Source organism: Tiliqua scincoides, chromosome 4, assembly GCF_035046505.1.
Source record: "Tiliqua scincoides isolate rTilSci1 chromosome 4, rTilSci1.hap2, whole genome shotgun sequence".
NCBI classification, from domain to species: Eukaryota; Metazoa; Chordata; class Lepidosauria; order Squamata; family Scincidae; genus Tiliqua; species Tiliqua scincoides.
In genome coordinates this window covers 203,802,966-203,817,759 of record NC_089824.1, presented here as the reverse complement: position 1 = coordinate 203,817,759, position 14,794 = coordinate 203,802,966, and the positions used below count along the sequence as shown (strand labels likewise).

At 45.6% G+C, this 14,794-nt stretch overlaps 1 protein-coding gene across 4 annotated transcripts in view; it reads left to right on the top strand.

Annotated features, from left to right (window-relative positions):
- The window catches only part of PREX1 (phosphatidylinositol-3,4,5-trisphosphate dependent Rac exchange factor 1), a 270,327-nt gene that overhangs the window by 179,251 nt on the left and 76,282 nt on the right, over positions 1-14,794 (top strand). For all 4 annotated transcript variants that reach the window (XM_066623406.1, XM_066623404.1, XM_066623403.1 and 1 more), the window contains exons 12-14: positions 100-203; positions 1,316-1,365; positions 4,435-4,510. In XM_066623406.1, coding sequence (XP_066479503.1) covers positions 100-203; positions 1,316-1,365; positions 4,435-4,510 — 230 coding nt within the window. The remainder of the gene's footprint in view (positions 1-99; positions 204-1,315; positions 1,366-4,434; positions 4,511-14,794) is intronic.

The window sequence follows — 14,794 nt, the reverse complement described above, 5'->3', positions numbered from 1 at the left end:
CTGCCATGATGGACTAATACCTGAATAGGGACATTGTAATGTCACAATGGTGGACAATAAGAAATAGGCTTGCTCTTAATAAATGTTCTGATGTTCCAGTTTCAGATAAACACCAGTTCAAGAATGAGCAGGTGATGTACAGGTTTCGGTATGATGATGGGACTTATAAGCCAAGGAGTGAACTGGAAGACATCATGTCTAAGGTATCTTCTCTGTCTTCCTGTTGTAGTTAGAGGAAAAACTTTAGCTGCACGTGCAGCTGAAGTCTGTTGTATCACTGCACTACTGGTATCCTGTTTCACAGAGATGATCTTATGTTATTCTGAGTAATCTTAAGAGCATACTGTCTCCTGTCTTGTTCCCTGAGAAGCAGACACTCCTACTCAGTGGCGTCACTAGGGTTTACATCTCCCAGTGTTGGAAGCCAGTGCGTCACCCCCATGATGGACCTCCTCTCATGCAGTGGGAGGCGCAGTGCCCCAGGGGATGTGCGTGGTGATGTACAGTCGGCCCACCCCCTCTGTGTTTTTGGCTATAACTTTTGATAGAATAGAGATATTTCAACACCGTTTTTTTCATTTCATTCTGCATGAAATTATGCATCAAATGATATATAACATGATTGTGTTATTCAAAAATACCAAGATCTCAAAAATTTTGGCCAGTAGTGTTGTCACCCCCCTGTGCGCATCACCCAATGTAGTCCACACACCCCAGTGATGCGACTGCTCCCACTTCATGATGCGAGAGCAGTAAGTTTATGTAACTAAACAGACTTTCTCTTTACATTGAAGAAAGGTCAGATGTTTTAGAATAGAAAAGTAGAAATGATAAGCTCACAAAAAACCTTGTCAATAATTTGGAGACCAGCTAATTAGAACTGAAGAGTAGTGAATAATGCAATGAGGTGGAATAATTTAAAGATACATTCATTTTGTTTCAGTATTTTTATTTAGAAGTACACGAAATAAGCAATTGCTTGTCTGTATGGCATGCAAAGGTCAGCAAACTGTCATTTTGGCCATTTAGATATTTATGAATAATGTGTTTATCTCACATTTGCGCCATACGGTGCTCAGGCTGGCTTACAAATTGAAACATTAAAATTAATACTTTAATAAAATATTACAACCGTTCGTAGACATTATAAACTGCAAAACAAAAGTCAGTCCAGATACAGTGCATCCCTCAACAAGGTGCCACTGAATGTCTGGGGAAAAATAACTAACCAAGTTTATTACAGCTCTCCACATGTGTTTTAGGTAATCTTATATCTTTTATGAAATTACAAGCATACATGTGTTTTTCTCTGCAGGGTGTGAGGCTCTACTGCCGGCTGCACTGTCTCTACACTCCTGTGATAAAGTAAGTTCATTATTGTGGGTCCCTCGTCTCTTGTCTGTTTTGCTTCTGGCCATAATACACTCCTGGTTGAAATCTTTTCCTTTTTCCTGCATAACATCTAATAAAATAATTGACTGTGTGGGAGAGCTTGGCTTTTTCTTAGTCCAAGGTATTATGTTCTCCTCTGATTTCTTTCCAGATTTGTTCTCAGGCAGTTTTGTACACTGAGTCCCCTGCTTTGTAAGATGGCCAGTATTACTTTAGAAGACATGGAACTGCCTTTTCTTGCATGATTTACTCTGCCTTTTTTATATTCTGCACAACCATTTCTTCTGTTTTGCCTAGTTGTTAGGAGGGATAAGGAACTATGGTACCAACAGTTGTAGCAACCTTGTAGTGAGTCAGACCCATTGATCTATGTAGCTCTACGTTGACTGGCATCAGGTCTCCAGGGTCTCGGGCAGGGGCCTTTTCCAGTCCTATCTGAAAATGCTAGGGAATGAACTGGGATTTTCTGCATGCAACACATACACTCTGTCAATGAGTCATAACCCTATTCCCAATGGGACAAGCCTCTTGCCCACTGGAAATCTTACTCAGCAAATCCTTAGGCTTTCATTGTTCACATGTTTCCAAAGATAAAGTCCCAACGGGCTAGCAATTAATTGCTTTAAAAGAATTAAAAAGCTCCTTCTGTGCTTCTGTGGAATTGTACTGTGCACATAGCCCTGCAACAACTAAATTAGACTAGTAGTCTATTTAGCCAGATGCAATGCTATATGCTCTTACCTGGGCGTAAGTCTCACTGAAATTAGTGAGGCTTTTTTCTGAGTAGACATGCATGGGATTGCAGTGTTAGGCATGCAATCCATCCCCCATTTTGTTTCTTACTAATTATTTTTCTTGTTAACTAGCATGTATTTAGTGCCCACGTATTCTTTGTATGTCCATCATATTGACACATTGCTTCTTAAAGACATGTGGTTAGCACTCAGTGGCAAGGATAATCCAGTCCTAATATATTTGCACAGTACCTCCATTAGTAGGAACAGAGCTAAGGTAGGAAACAAGAACAGCAGCTGTAATCTGTAGTGGGAAGATTTTGCAATAACTTCACCAAAAATATAACGATTACAAGATTTTGTAATAACTTTGCTCCTAAATGGTTGTGGCTAATAACCTGGAAATTGTTTTTGTTGCAACACAGTGAGTACAGGGGCCTACAACAAGCTGATTTGTATTTATTCTATATGAAGTGATTAGAATGAGTGTTCATTAGTAGCATCAGCTGTCTTTCCATTTGCCTCACTCGCATTTTTCTCAGTTGATGCCCTACCTGGCATATCAATTGTTTATCTTGTCTCAAGCATCTTGTCTCCTAAATGCATCTCTCTATATATATTATATATATATATATATATATATATATATATATATATATATATATATATAATCCTTTTATTGCTGATAGCATTTCAGTGCAATCTGAAGTGAAAGTAACACACATAAACATAAGAACAGTCCCACTGGATCAGGCCATTGGCCCATCTAATCCAGCTTCCTATATCTCACAGTGGCCCACCAAATGCCCCAGGGAGAACACATGCATACATATAAAGTATAAAATTTTTAAAAATAATCTAACTTGAGCCACCCCCCTCCTTGATATGTGCAACCACATTTTTAAAGCACTCTTCTTATTTGGGGTACTGAGACATTAGCTACTGAATCCCTTCTTCATTTCTCATGTGAACAATATAGTTATCCTACTTGATGGACCATGCTTCAGAAGTAGATACTGTTAGGAAAACATACACCGCTGATCACATAAATTGAACTCTTACAGTGGTGGAAATAAACTGTGTAGAATGCTCACTATATACAAGATGTGGGAATCCCAGTTTCTGTAGTTGACATCTTATTCTGTACTCCAGTTCAGGAGCTGCTGCAATGTGACAGATAATTGTCATGCTTGATAGTACCTGGAGCAGAGAGACATTTCTTGAATCCCAATTCTGCTTAATTAAAAGCACTGTTACCCCAGGGGCTGACAGAGCTTCAGTGGTGCTGGAGTGTGTATGCGCTCATACAGATTTCATGCTTCATCCATTAAGTAAGTGATTCATACATCAAACAAACAAAAGATAATCAATTCAACTGTCACGAAATGTTCCTGACCTTTGGACATACCAGAGGCATTCTTTGGATGTGTCAGTCTTTTCTCCACTCGTAGTCAACAAATAAGAACAATGATTGCTGTCCCTGTCCTAGCAAGATGGGCAGAAATTGAGGTCAGAGGTGGCTAGGTGTCACTTAGATAAATGTTGTGTCCCAAGGAAATTAATAGTTCAATGTGTGACTTCTTATTAATTCATGATATAGATCCAGCAAGCAAGCACATAAACAGGTATATGTAGCGGTGTATTTTTTATTTGGCTTTCTATATCATATGAAAGACTCCAGGGGCACCTACAGTTCTGTTTAAAATAATAATCAATATACAACCTTGAAGGACTGGCACAGCAGAATCATCATAAATTAGCAAGGATGTAATTAAATGCAGAATGGTTATTGAACTGCCCCAGCCCCTAAAATGCTCTATGACAGAGCTGCAAAGGTCAGTGATGATGGAACCAAATGAATCTGCCTCAGGAGGGGTGTTCCACAGAGCAACATAATAACCAAGAAAACCTCTTTGTGCCTGCTCACCTGACATGCCTTAGTTGCAGATAACCAGTATAAGGTGGATAGAAACTAGGCTTAGAGTTTGGTAGGGAATGGGTAGGAACATCTCAGTAAGATCTGTAAGCCCAACTTCTACCTGGTTACAAAGCCTGCTAGAACTGTCTACACTTAAATGCAGTGATGACATTACTGGAGCTTGAACTATCAGCTTTATGAAGGTTATTGAGAAATAAATTTTTTTTGTAATTATTTATTTATTTGATTTCTGTACTGCTTTTCTAAAAACCCAAAGTGGTGGGTTTACTCTCCCTGTTTTAAGTTGTGGCATCCTTTGTTTTAAATAAGACCATTTGTCTGCTCAGTTGTATTTTTTTGACTATATGTCAATTTTTCTTTCTTATTCAGAGACCGAGATTATCACTTGAAGACCTACAAATCAGTGATCCCAGGGACTAAGCTAGTGGATTGGTTGATTGCTCAGGTAATGAGAACGCACAGATATTGACATTGTTCTTACCCTGCTTCAGTTTCAGGCATTGCATTGTGTTGTGGCCTTTTGCACTGTCTTAAAAATGTATTCTTAAGCGCAGAAATGGGCCAGTGTAGATGTAATACAAGCTGGCCAATGAACATAGTTAAGGGATCAGGAGTGGGCTGTAGGATCTCATGTTCCCACATCCTAAGTCTTCTCTTCTTACATAAAAATTCCCTGTACCATTCCCCCCCTGACTCTTAAGCATCGTTCATCATTATGTCTGCAGCAGTGTTACCAATTGTTCAGTTCAACTTGAGCGCACCCCTCACCTGGCGTTGAAAATCTTACTGGAATAGGACCATTTTTGAATACTCAGAACTATTAAACACACCCGTTACGTTGACCAAAACCAGAGCTCAGTTCCCAGTTTTTTAAAATAAGTAAGTCCTAACCTCATTTAGCTTTAATGATCTGGCAGACTTTAGAAGAACAGTTTGTAATTTGTGCTGAGATAGCCACAGAGATCATTTACTAATGGAGTAGTCTGGTTTTCATTTCTAGACTAAATATTTCAGCATCGAAGAACACAAACATGTGAGAGACACTTCTTACCTTATTTAACACAGAATGTTTTGGCCAACGTATTTTCATGAATCTGTTGACAGCCACATTTGTTTTGATCTTGAATTGCTTAAGTTGCTTCCAGTTAACATTGATCCATGAGAACTCTCTACTCCCCACCCTGCTTGCCTGTTGTACCATGCTGAATTCAGTCTAGAGAAGATAAAAATTTGGTTGTCAGAATTGCTGAAGACCTTTTTAATCCGTAACACCAGCAGTGAAACCCTGTATTGAGTTTATATGAATGTGACCAGCCACTACAATAATATTTAGAGATGATCACAACTGCTGTGGTTATATTATTTCATTATATCACCAGGAATAATGAAATAACACCATATCCTTAGCCAGATATTTTTGGCATTTATGGCAAATGTAGAGGTCCCCAATCCGTGAGGTGCAGCTCCCAGAGGTAGTGTGGTGAGCATGCAGGGGTGACTCAGGTTGCCTGCTATCTAGTAGAGAGACTGTGATACGATGCTACAAACAGCAGTAGGAGGCTCGGCGGGCAGAGTTCCAACACATGGTTTTTGCATACTTGAAAAAGTCCGCCTGCCTGCCTTGAGCCTCTTATAGCTGTTTGTAACATTGCCTCTCGCCTCCCATCCCAGAAGTAACTGGTGATGATGTCATTGCCAGTTACTTCTGGCAGTCGGGTGCTGCATCTGCAGTGTGGGGAGGGAGGGTCGTGAGCCAGGTGAGTTTGTGAAGCATTGCTATTGAGTATCCACAAGCCTGTACTTGAGAACCTAGGAAGAGGCCTGCTGGATCAGACTGAAGTTCCATCTAGGTCAATGCATTTTTTTTAACAGTGACCACTCTCCAGGCTGATGCCTCTAGAATGCCTATTAGCAGGTCTGTCCATAGTGCTTGGTATTCAAAAGTATAGTATCTCTGAACATTGGGGTTCTGTTTAGCTACACCCCTTGCCTGAATGCCTGCTGTCTAACCTCATATGCAAGGGGTCTGGATCTGGTTAGTTAGAGAGGAGAAAAATTTAATATCCACGGATATTGGAGCAGCAATGTTCAAGAGACAAATGATCAAGTGATATTTGAAAAAAGAATTTTCTGCCCCAAATTATGTGATTAGAAGTAAATATGGACATGCACAGCAATAAATCCTGAAGCCTACAAATGTAACAAAAGTCATTTTCCAGGGATTTCTTGTTGTGCACTTAGGATACTTTGGGGCTCCTGCTAGGCTTTCAGGGTACGCTTTCCTCATGAGTTGATGTCTTCCAGTCTTGTTAGAAATACAGTGTGAATATTCCAGGTTTTCTCTATACATTTTCTTTAGTCTCTATTCTAAAAGCATCTAAGATGGGAAGGTACATAGTGCTAGCCCAGACCAAGATCTCAAGTCTTGACAATAACTGCTTTTGCAAGAACCCATTTTTTGGCATAGCTTATAGATGGAACTGAGATGCAATTCCTGTGTGCTAAGTATTAGAAAGAAAGTAACATTTAGTCAGAAACTGAATGGAGAATAAACTGCTTGTGGCTAATTTAAAACAAATCATGTAGTACTTAAAGAAGGAAGATAAAGCATAAATAGTTTCGAAGGGCACCGAACACTTTTTTATTGATTAATAGTTTAATCAAACTAGATACAGCAGGTGATGTTCCCATGGGGTGGGAACAAAAGCAAGACTGTGCATTGCCCTTATACACTCATGTGGTGCACCTGTCTGATTCTGATGCCACTGGCCTTCCACACAGAAGCATAATATTTGAATATGCATAGGCTTATTTCACAGTGTTGATTTCCCAGATAACGTTCTGGAATCAAGTGTGAAATTTGACCCTATGCGCACTGGTTCTTATGTGCGTGGGCCCTTTTTGAACATTATACCCATGCTGGTGATCAGTGCTGTTTGAGGCAGGGCAGATGTATTGGTTTGGCAGAAAGTTAGGGTGTGCTCTTGCTCCTCACAATATATAAGAGAGCGATCGGGGATGTATTGTCCAACCATTTCCATTATATATTTAACTTTTAAAAAATTGGTTATACGTCTGTACTACTCATCCATGTGTTGTTCGTCCATGTACATTGATTTTCTTTTTTTAATGCCTGACATTTCAGTCTGCTTTTTTCAGATGTCAGTGTACATTCCTGAATATTCTCTTTTTAAATGTTTAATTGATTGTTTTACTATCGCAAGATACTGTAAATATCAGATTAAAGCAATATGTTCTTTAAAAACATAACGTAACATTAAAAAAATGTAGTCTACGTGATTAAATTTTTGATTTTTAAAATGTTGTATTTTAAAATATTAATATATTTAAAAGTTTTAGATATGGTATGCCTCTGCCACACAGTCTATTACTTCTGAGCTAATATTCCAACCAGAAAGTTAGCTGCACCCAGATGTTAGCCATAAAAAGTCCTGTTCAGGCATTATATCACGTGGACGGTGCGAGTATGCCAGGATTTCAGCATTTTTATTATATTGTTATCTCTCCCCTTGGAAACTGTTCATTGCTGCAAAAAATGTCCTCCCTGAAGATAATGGAAACAACACTTGGGGATCATGCAGGCACAGGGGTTGGTCTTGCCAGCTCTCTCTCACTCGCCTTCCTTGCATGGATATTGCCTGCCCTACACGATGTAACACCAGAACTAAAGAAGTCCTGATATCTCATCATTCTAAAGTGGTCTTCTAACATTCTTATGGCTGCATTCGTGGAAGTCTTATATTTTTGCTGGAAACTTGAAAAGAGGGTTTAAGAGGTTCTATTCTTAGAACCTCTTTGACCTGAAAAATTCAGTTTTGCAATGGATAAAATCTTAAGGCGAAGCTGCATTGTCAGGACTGGCCAAGTTTGCTGGAGAAGTGCTCTGCTCTCAGTTTTTCCATGCAGTTGCTTGTAAGCAAATCAGATTCCCAGTGGCTAACAAGAATGTGTCAAAAGGCACTTCCTCTTCCATTTAAATGCAGTTTGGGGGCGAAATTAGATTGTGAATTTGGACCCTTATGTACAATGTACTCACCGTTTCCCCTAATAAAACAACTCCTAGCAAAGGCCATGGGGCAGGGTGTTGAAACAGAAAGATGTACATTAAGCCTATAAATTCTGTTACTGTTAACATTGCATTTCATGTTTATTAATACTCCCTGGTTTGCCTATACTCAGAGTGGCATTGTGAAATAGATTTGGTCAATAATATTACCTTTTGTGCTCTGTGCAGCAGTTTCTTTTGCTGGTTGAATACATTGTGCGTTTGTTTTGTTTTTTCCCCCAAATTTAAAAGTAATGTTGGATTATACTTATTGCACGTGCACACACACGTACACGCACAGATCAGATTTGTTGTATCTACACATGGAAAGACAGAAGGCATCCAAGTCACTAGTCTGGTTCACTCAGTAGCTTGTAAAGAAGGAGTTGTTTGTACCAAAGCCTTTGTGTTCCTGTTGCAGCTACAAGTTGTGTCAGCTGCTATAGGCATCCATGAGTGGAGAGACTCTTCTAGCTCATTTCTTGCACTGTTCTCCCAGAGCAGAAAGTTAATGCTGCAAACACACCTTCCGGACAGCACTTCCCTTTTAGTTTGGCTGCCAGAGAAGAAAAAGGAAATGGATGCTACCAGTCTGTTTTGTTTCCTTTCTCTCTCTAGAGCAGCTGTTTTTCCTTGAGCAGGGAAAAGCAACTGTGCCTGAGATTAAAAGGAAACAACACAGTCTGGCAGCTTCACTTTCTTCTCTTTCCTTGTTAAGACTGATGGATAAGGAGAAGACTGGAAAATGCTCTCTAGATGCAGGCTTCTTTTGCAGCTCTCAGAACAAATCAGTATAACAGGCACATTGAGTTTTAGTGCACCAGGTGCCTTATTTCAAAGCTACTGTATATACCCAACTTTAGAGTAAAAGGAATATCTGATTGGCACCATAATAGGTGGTTCATATTGAAGCTACCCTGTGGACCTGGTTCCTAGACCAAATGCAACTGGTTTGCTATGTTACTTTTTGGATTCTTTTTACCATAATGGATCCTGTGCTTGTAGTTAGAAACCTGTGGAAGGCTGAGGAACCACATAATTCAAATCAGTCTAGTCCAGGGGTGTCAAACATAAGGCCTTCAGGCCAGACATAAGGCCCTTGAACTCTCCCAGCCCCACCATCAGCTGCTCTCAGCTGCTGTGCTGTACTGAGGTGAAAAGGGTGCTGAAAAGACAGTCTACATGATAATTAGGCCGTCCCATATCTTGATCTTGAATGTCCCATATCTTGAAAATAATCCTGAAAATCTCCCATATCTTGGTAATTGGGCTCTCCCACATCTTGATCTCCCATATCTTCAAAATATGATCAAGATTTGCATATTTTCTCTTCCGTCATTTGCAGCTAATGAGTTTCTGAGTGAGAAAAAAGTGCTTATTTCTAGTCATGACCTGCTTAATGACATCACTTCCTGCTTAATGACATCACTTCTGGCTCTCAGCAGGCATCATGAATGTTTCTCCAGCTATATGAAATGAGTTTGACACCCCTGGTCTAGCTGAACCCCTTACTTAACTGGCAGAAACACCATCCATCCATTTCCCAACTTTCTGAATTAACCTCTGCTTCCCAGACAAAGTGCCATCCAAGTGAGTTCTCTGCCAAAAGGGTTCTACAAACTGTACCACTCCTGAGGACTCAAGTATGTAAGTCAGCCCAACCAGTATAAAGGAAGATAATCACAAATTCCCATCAAGGACAAATTTGACTTCAAAAAGATTCCTTTTCTTATCCAGAGAAGGCAATCAGTCTGAACTTAAACCTGATCAAAACATACTGACTGATAAGTAGTATATGTGCTACTAATCTGTTCTACTGTAGTAGTATCTGTACTACTCGTACTAATATACGAGTAATATACGTATATTAGTATACTAATTAGTATGCTAATATACTAATTAGTATATTAGTACTAATATATGAGTACTAGTATGCTAATATACTAATTAGTATATTAGTACTAATATACGAGTACTAGTATTCGTACTAATAGTACAGATACTATTAGTAGTGCAGATACTAGTTGTATAGATACTAGTAGTACAGATTAGGAAATTTGTGTGCATTTGAGGGAGGAGGACATTCTCCCTCTTTGTGTGCATTTGAGGGAGGAGGACATTCTCCAGTGGGATCTTCATGTCCGTCTTAGTCCTTACAAGTCCTTACAAGTGGGTAGCTCCTCCCTCTCAGGTAGGCAGGCCAGAGTCTTTTGGTCATCCTTAGGGGAGGGGCTGCATGGACTCCCCAGACCGGCCTAGCCTTTCAGTGAAGCAGGACAGATCTGGGTTCAGCTCTGCTGAACTGCCCCCGCCCCCCCCACTGGAGAAGCTAAGAGGGTATTTTATGCTTCTTTTCACCTTTCCCTAACTCTCCAGTCTTCCAGCAGGCAATACTGCCTGCTGTTCCTTTAATAAACTTTTTCCTAACTCTCCAGCAGGCAAGAAGGGCTGCTGTCCCTTAAGAAAATTTTCCTTTGTTTTACCAGCAGCCTGCCCGGAGTCTCCTGCTTTAGAGCAAGGCAGCCAACTCTACTCTTGGATTTCGTGCCCTTCTGCGCCTGAGCTTGTTACCTCTGCCGAGAGGCAGCAGCTCACCGGGCCCACTTTCTGTGCTGCCCTCGCTTGACCCAGGGCAGCTGCTTTAGCGTCAGCAGCCGCGCAACACAGGAGCACCCGGGCTGCCCTCATCTGACCCCAGGGCAGCCCTCCCTTAGCTGACAACAACCGTTCAAGCGGCAGCAGCCGCACACCCAGCAGGCGCTCCTGCATCTCCAGCCACTCACCCCCCCCCCGCACCTGGCAGGGGCGAGACATGCTTGCCCGCGAGCACTCCAGCCTCAGCCAGCCTCCAGATCCGCTTTCCCCCAGCAGCAGCGGGGGTGCGGAGCTTCCTCCTCCCCTCCCCATTGTTCCAGGGCGCCACGCGGTCGGTGGGCGCCACCTTGGATTAGCTCTTGAAGAGTGCAAAGACCATCCCCCCCATGCAGGGCAAGGGCGGCAGAGGCAGGCTCGCACTGGCAGCGGGGGCTATCCAGCCGCTTGAGCTACCTCCAGCCACAGCAGGAGAGCAGCGGAGACAACTATGTGTGTGGGCACCATCTTGGCCATGCACCAGCCTGGGACCGGACCAGACTTTGGAGAAGTGGTGAGCCCCCCTCGAACTGGAGGACACTCCCCTCACTCATGGCCACTCCCAGCAAGGCCTCTGCTGCGCACACTCCCTGCGTGGGGCTCCGCGCCTTAGACTGGGGAGAGCTCTCCAGGGCCATCCAGAACACGGTCCAGGCCAGCGTCAACGCTGCCATGGAGGCACACCAGCAACCAGTGGGGGCACCCTAGAGCATCCACCCACGGGTCTCCCAGCTTCCTCCCCAGAGGAGGAGGTAGAGGGGGTGACGAAGATGAACCCACACTCCCCCCCTCCAAGAGGCACCAGACGTCATCCGTTCGCAGTGCCACCCACCTCCAGGAGCAGGATCAGAGCAAAGGGAGCTCCCATGCCTCATCTGCAGAAGAGGGAGAAATATCGGGGGACGAGGTTGAGGCACACAAGCCCCACCTTTCCTACACTGAGCAGCTTAACAGTTTAACAAGCTAGTCTCAGGGGTGGTTCAGGTGCGAGACCTGTAGCCCAAGCACCATGTGGATACGGGGCCCAAGACCAAGTGGGGGTCCCCAACAGTCTTTCCAAACCAGCAAGAAACCCCCCACTGCTTTCCTTCTACAACCTGCCCCCAGAGGTCATGGCCCGCCTCAACCACCCCTGGTGGACGCCCCTGTAGCAGCACTGGGATCCCCAGCCATCCTCCCACAGTCAGTGACAGTCTCCCAAGGGACCCCACAGACAAGAAGGTAGAGCTAGCCACCAGGAAGGGATTCGAGGCCTCCTCCAATGCGCTGTGGGCCTCCGCCTCCGCTTCCCTCTGCTCCAGGGAGTTGGTCTGTTGGCTTCAGCAGGTCAGTGAGACCCACAAGCTATGCTCCAGGGCTAGCTCGGATATCAGAAAGATGGCCTCAGCTTCCGCCTTCGTAGCAAACGCCCAGGGCCATGGCCGCAGGAGTTGCCACGTGCCATAGCACCTGGCTGCGTAGCTGGGACGTGGACGCAACCTCACATGCCAGGGTCACCGGCCTCCCCTCCCAGGGAGCCAAGGTGTTTGGGGACGCCCTGGACCTGCTACTGGTGGAGTCCAGGGGGAAAAAGAGGGGACTACCCACCAGGGAGAAGAACCCAAGGCCCGCCCAGCGGTCCCAGCGCCAGGCCTTTCAGTCATTAAGGAACCCTCAACCCATTACCTCACCCTCTGTGACCCCTTTCAGAAGTCAGAGGCCCATCTGGCACCCAAGATGGCCAGCCCACAAGCCCAGAGGACAGCAGCCCCAGCGCTTTGGCGAAAAGGGCCCAAAGTCTCAATAACGACCAGCCACCCAGCCAACTGGTTCCTTCGGGTCCCCAGACCCAAGTGCCCGCTAAAGCACGGCAAGACACTCAAGGCAATCCAACAGCTTCTACAGGTTGGGGCCATCAAACCGGTTCCAAGGGAGCAGTGGGGGTCCAGGGTGTACTCCCACCTCTTCACCGTGCCCAAGAGATCCGGCGGCACCAGAGCCACCCTCGGCCTCAGGTGGCTCAACAGATGGATGTGTCAACAGAAATTCAAGATGGAGATCCTACACTCCATCCTGATGTCCATCAGAAGGCACAGCTACATGACACAGAAGGCACAGCTGAGATCTCAGCTGCTGCCTCACCAGAGGAGGGCGCCCTACACCTGCACCAGACCATCCAATGTCTCCGGAACCACGAGTTCCTAATCAACTTAGAGAAGAGTCACCTGACACCCTCACACACCATGGAACACCTGGGAGCAATCATCGACACCTCCCAGTTCAGTTTTCCAGTCCCCAGAATGGCAGGCCAACACTGCAGACCTGATCAATGCTGCCCTCCACTTCCCCAGACTGGACTTACTGATGTTGGCCCGTCTCCTGCGCATGCTGACCTCCTGTCAGGACATCATTCCCTGGGCCAGGTACAGGGCATGGTCCCTCCAGCGCCTGCTGCTGCCCTTCCAGGACTTCATCATCTCCAAAAGGAGCAAGCATGTCAGACTAGACTCCCTCACTCTCAGGGACCTTCGATGGTGGAGGCGGCCGCACATACTGGACTAGGGCTCACCCATCCAGATACACCACAGAGCCGTCCTGTTCACAGATGTGAGACTCCAAGGATGGGGGGCCCACACCCCTGAGGATGTAACACAGGACTGCTGGTCCCCAAGCGAGAGGATAGCCCCCATCAACCTGCTAGAGTTGAGGACCATCCCACTGGCCCTCCCCCAGCTCAGGGACCAAGACGTCCTAGTTTACAGTGACAACATCGCGGCAAGGGCCTACGTAAACTGGCAAGGGGGCACCAGGTCAGTAGCACTGCAGATGGAGGCACGCAGACTGATGCTGTGGGAGGAAAAGAACCTCAGGTCCAGCAGAACCAAGCACATCACCGAACTAGAAAACACAGCAGTGGACTGGCTAAGTCAGCAGGACTTTGACCATTCAGAATGGAGGCTTCACCCGCAGGTCTTTGCGTGGATCAACCGTCATTTCGCTCCAATGACCTTAGACCTGTTCGCCAGCAGCCAAAGCCACCAGCTGCCGAGGTTCTTCTCCTGAGGACGCTGTCTGGAAGCAGAGGGGATGGACACACTCCACCAATGGTGGCCCTGAGGGGTAACGTATGCCTTTCCCCCCACAAAGCTCCTTCAGAGGGTCCTCACGAAGGTCAGGTTACAGCAGGCTGAGGTCCTCCTCATATCCCCAAACTGCCCCCACTGGCCCTGGTACCCGGACCTGCAGGAGCTGGCCATCTCCCCATCCATTTCCCTCCCCCAGCGCCCGGACCTTCTGTCACAGGGCCCAATCCTTCACCCACAGACGGCCAAACTCCATTTAGCTGCCTGGAGATTGAGTGGAAAAGACTAGCCAACTCAGGCTACTCCCCTCCCCGACCGGAGAGGATCCACCAACCGGGTCTACAGTGGAACCTGGAGGGTCCTAACCGAATAGTGCCAATTCCGAAATCATGACCCAGAGAGGATCAGGGTCAAGGACTTCCAGAGCTTCCTCCAGGCAGGCCTCGACAAGGGCCTCAGCATGGCCACCCTTAAGAGACAGGTCTCAGCCGTCACCTTCATTCTGGGGTCCCTCAAGGGAAGGGCCCTGGCAGCACACCCACACGTCAGAAAATTCCTCAAGGGTGTGAGTCTCCTTAACCAGCCCCCCCGTGACAGGGGCTCCCACTTGGGGCCTGACACTGGTACTGAGGGCATTGACGAGGCCTCCCTTTGAACCTATCGCGACGTGCTTGCTAAAGCTATTATCGCAGAAGACCGCCTTCCTGGTGGGCGTGACTTCCGCCAGAAGGGTGTCAGAGCTGGCAGCCCTCTCCATAGCCAAGGAACTCTGCCAGATCCAGGAGGACAGGATTGTCCTCCGCACCGACCCTTCCTTCCTACCCAAGGTGAACTCCCTGTTTCACCGCTTGCAGGAGGTGGTGCTACCCACCTTCTGCCCCAACCCTTCTCATTCCAGAGAGCGGGAATGGCATGCCCTCGACGTGCGTTGGGCGGTGAGCTTTTATCTCTCCAGGACCTCAGCCCACCG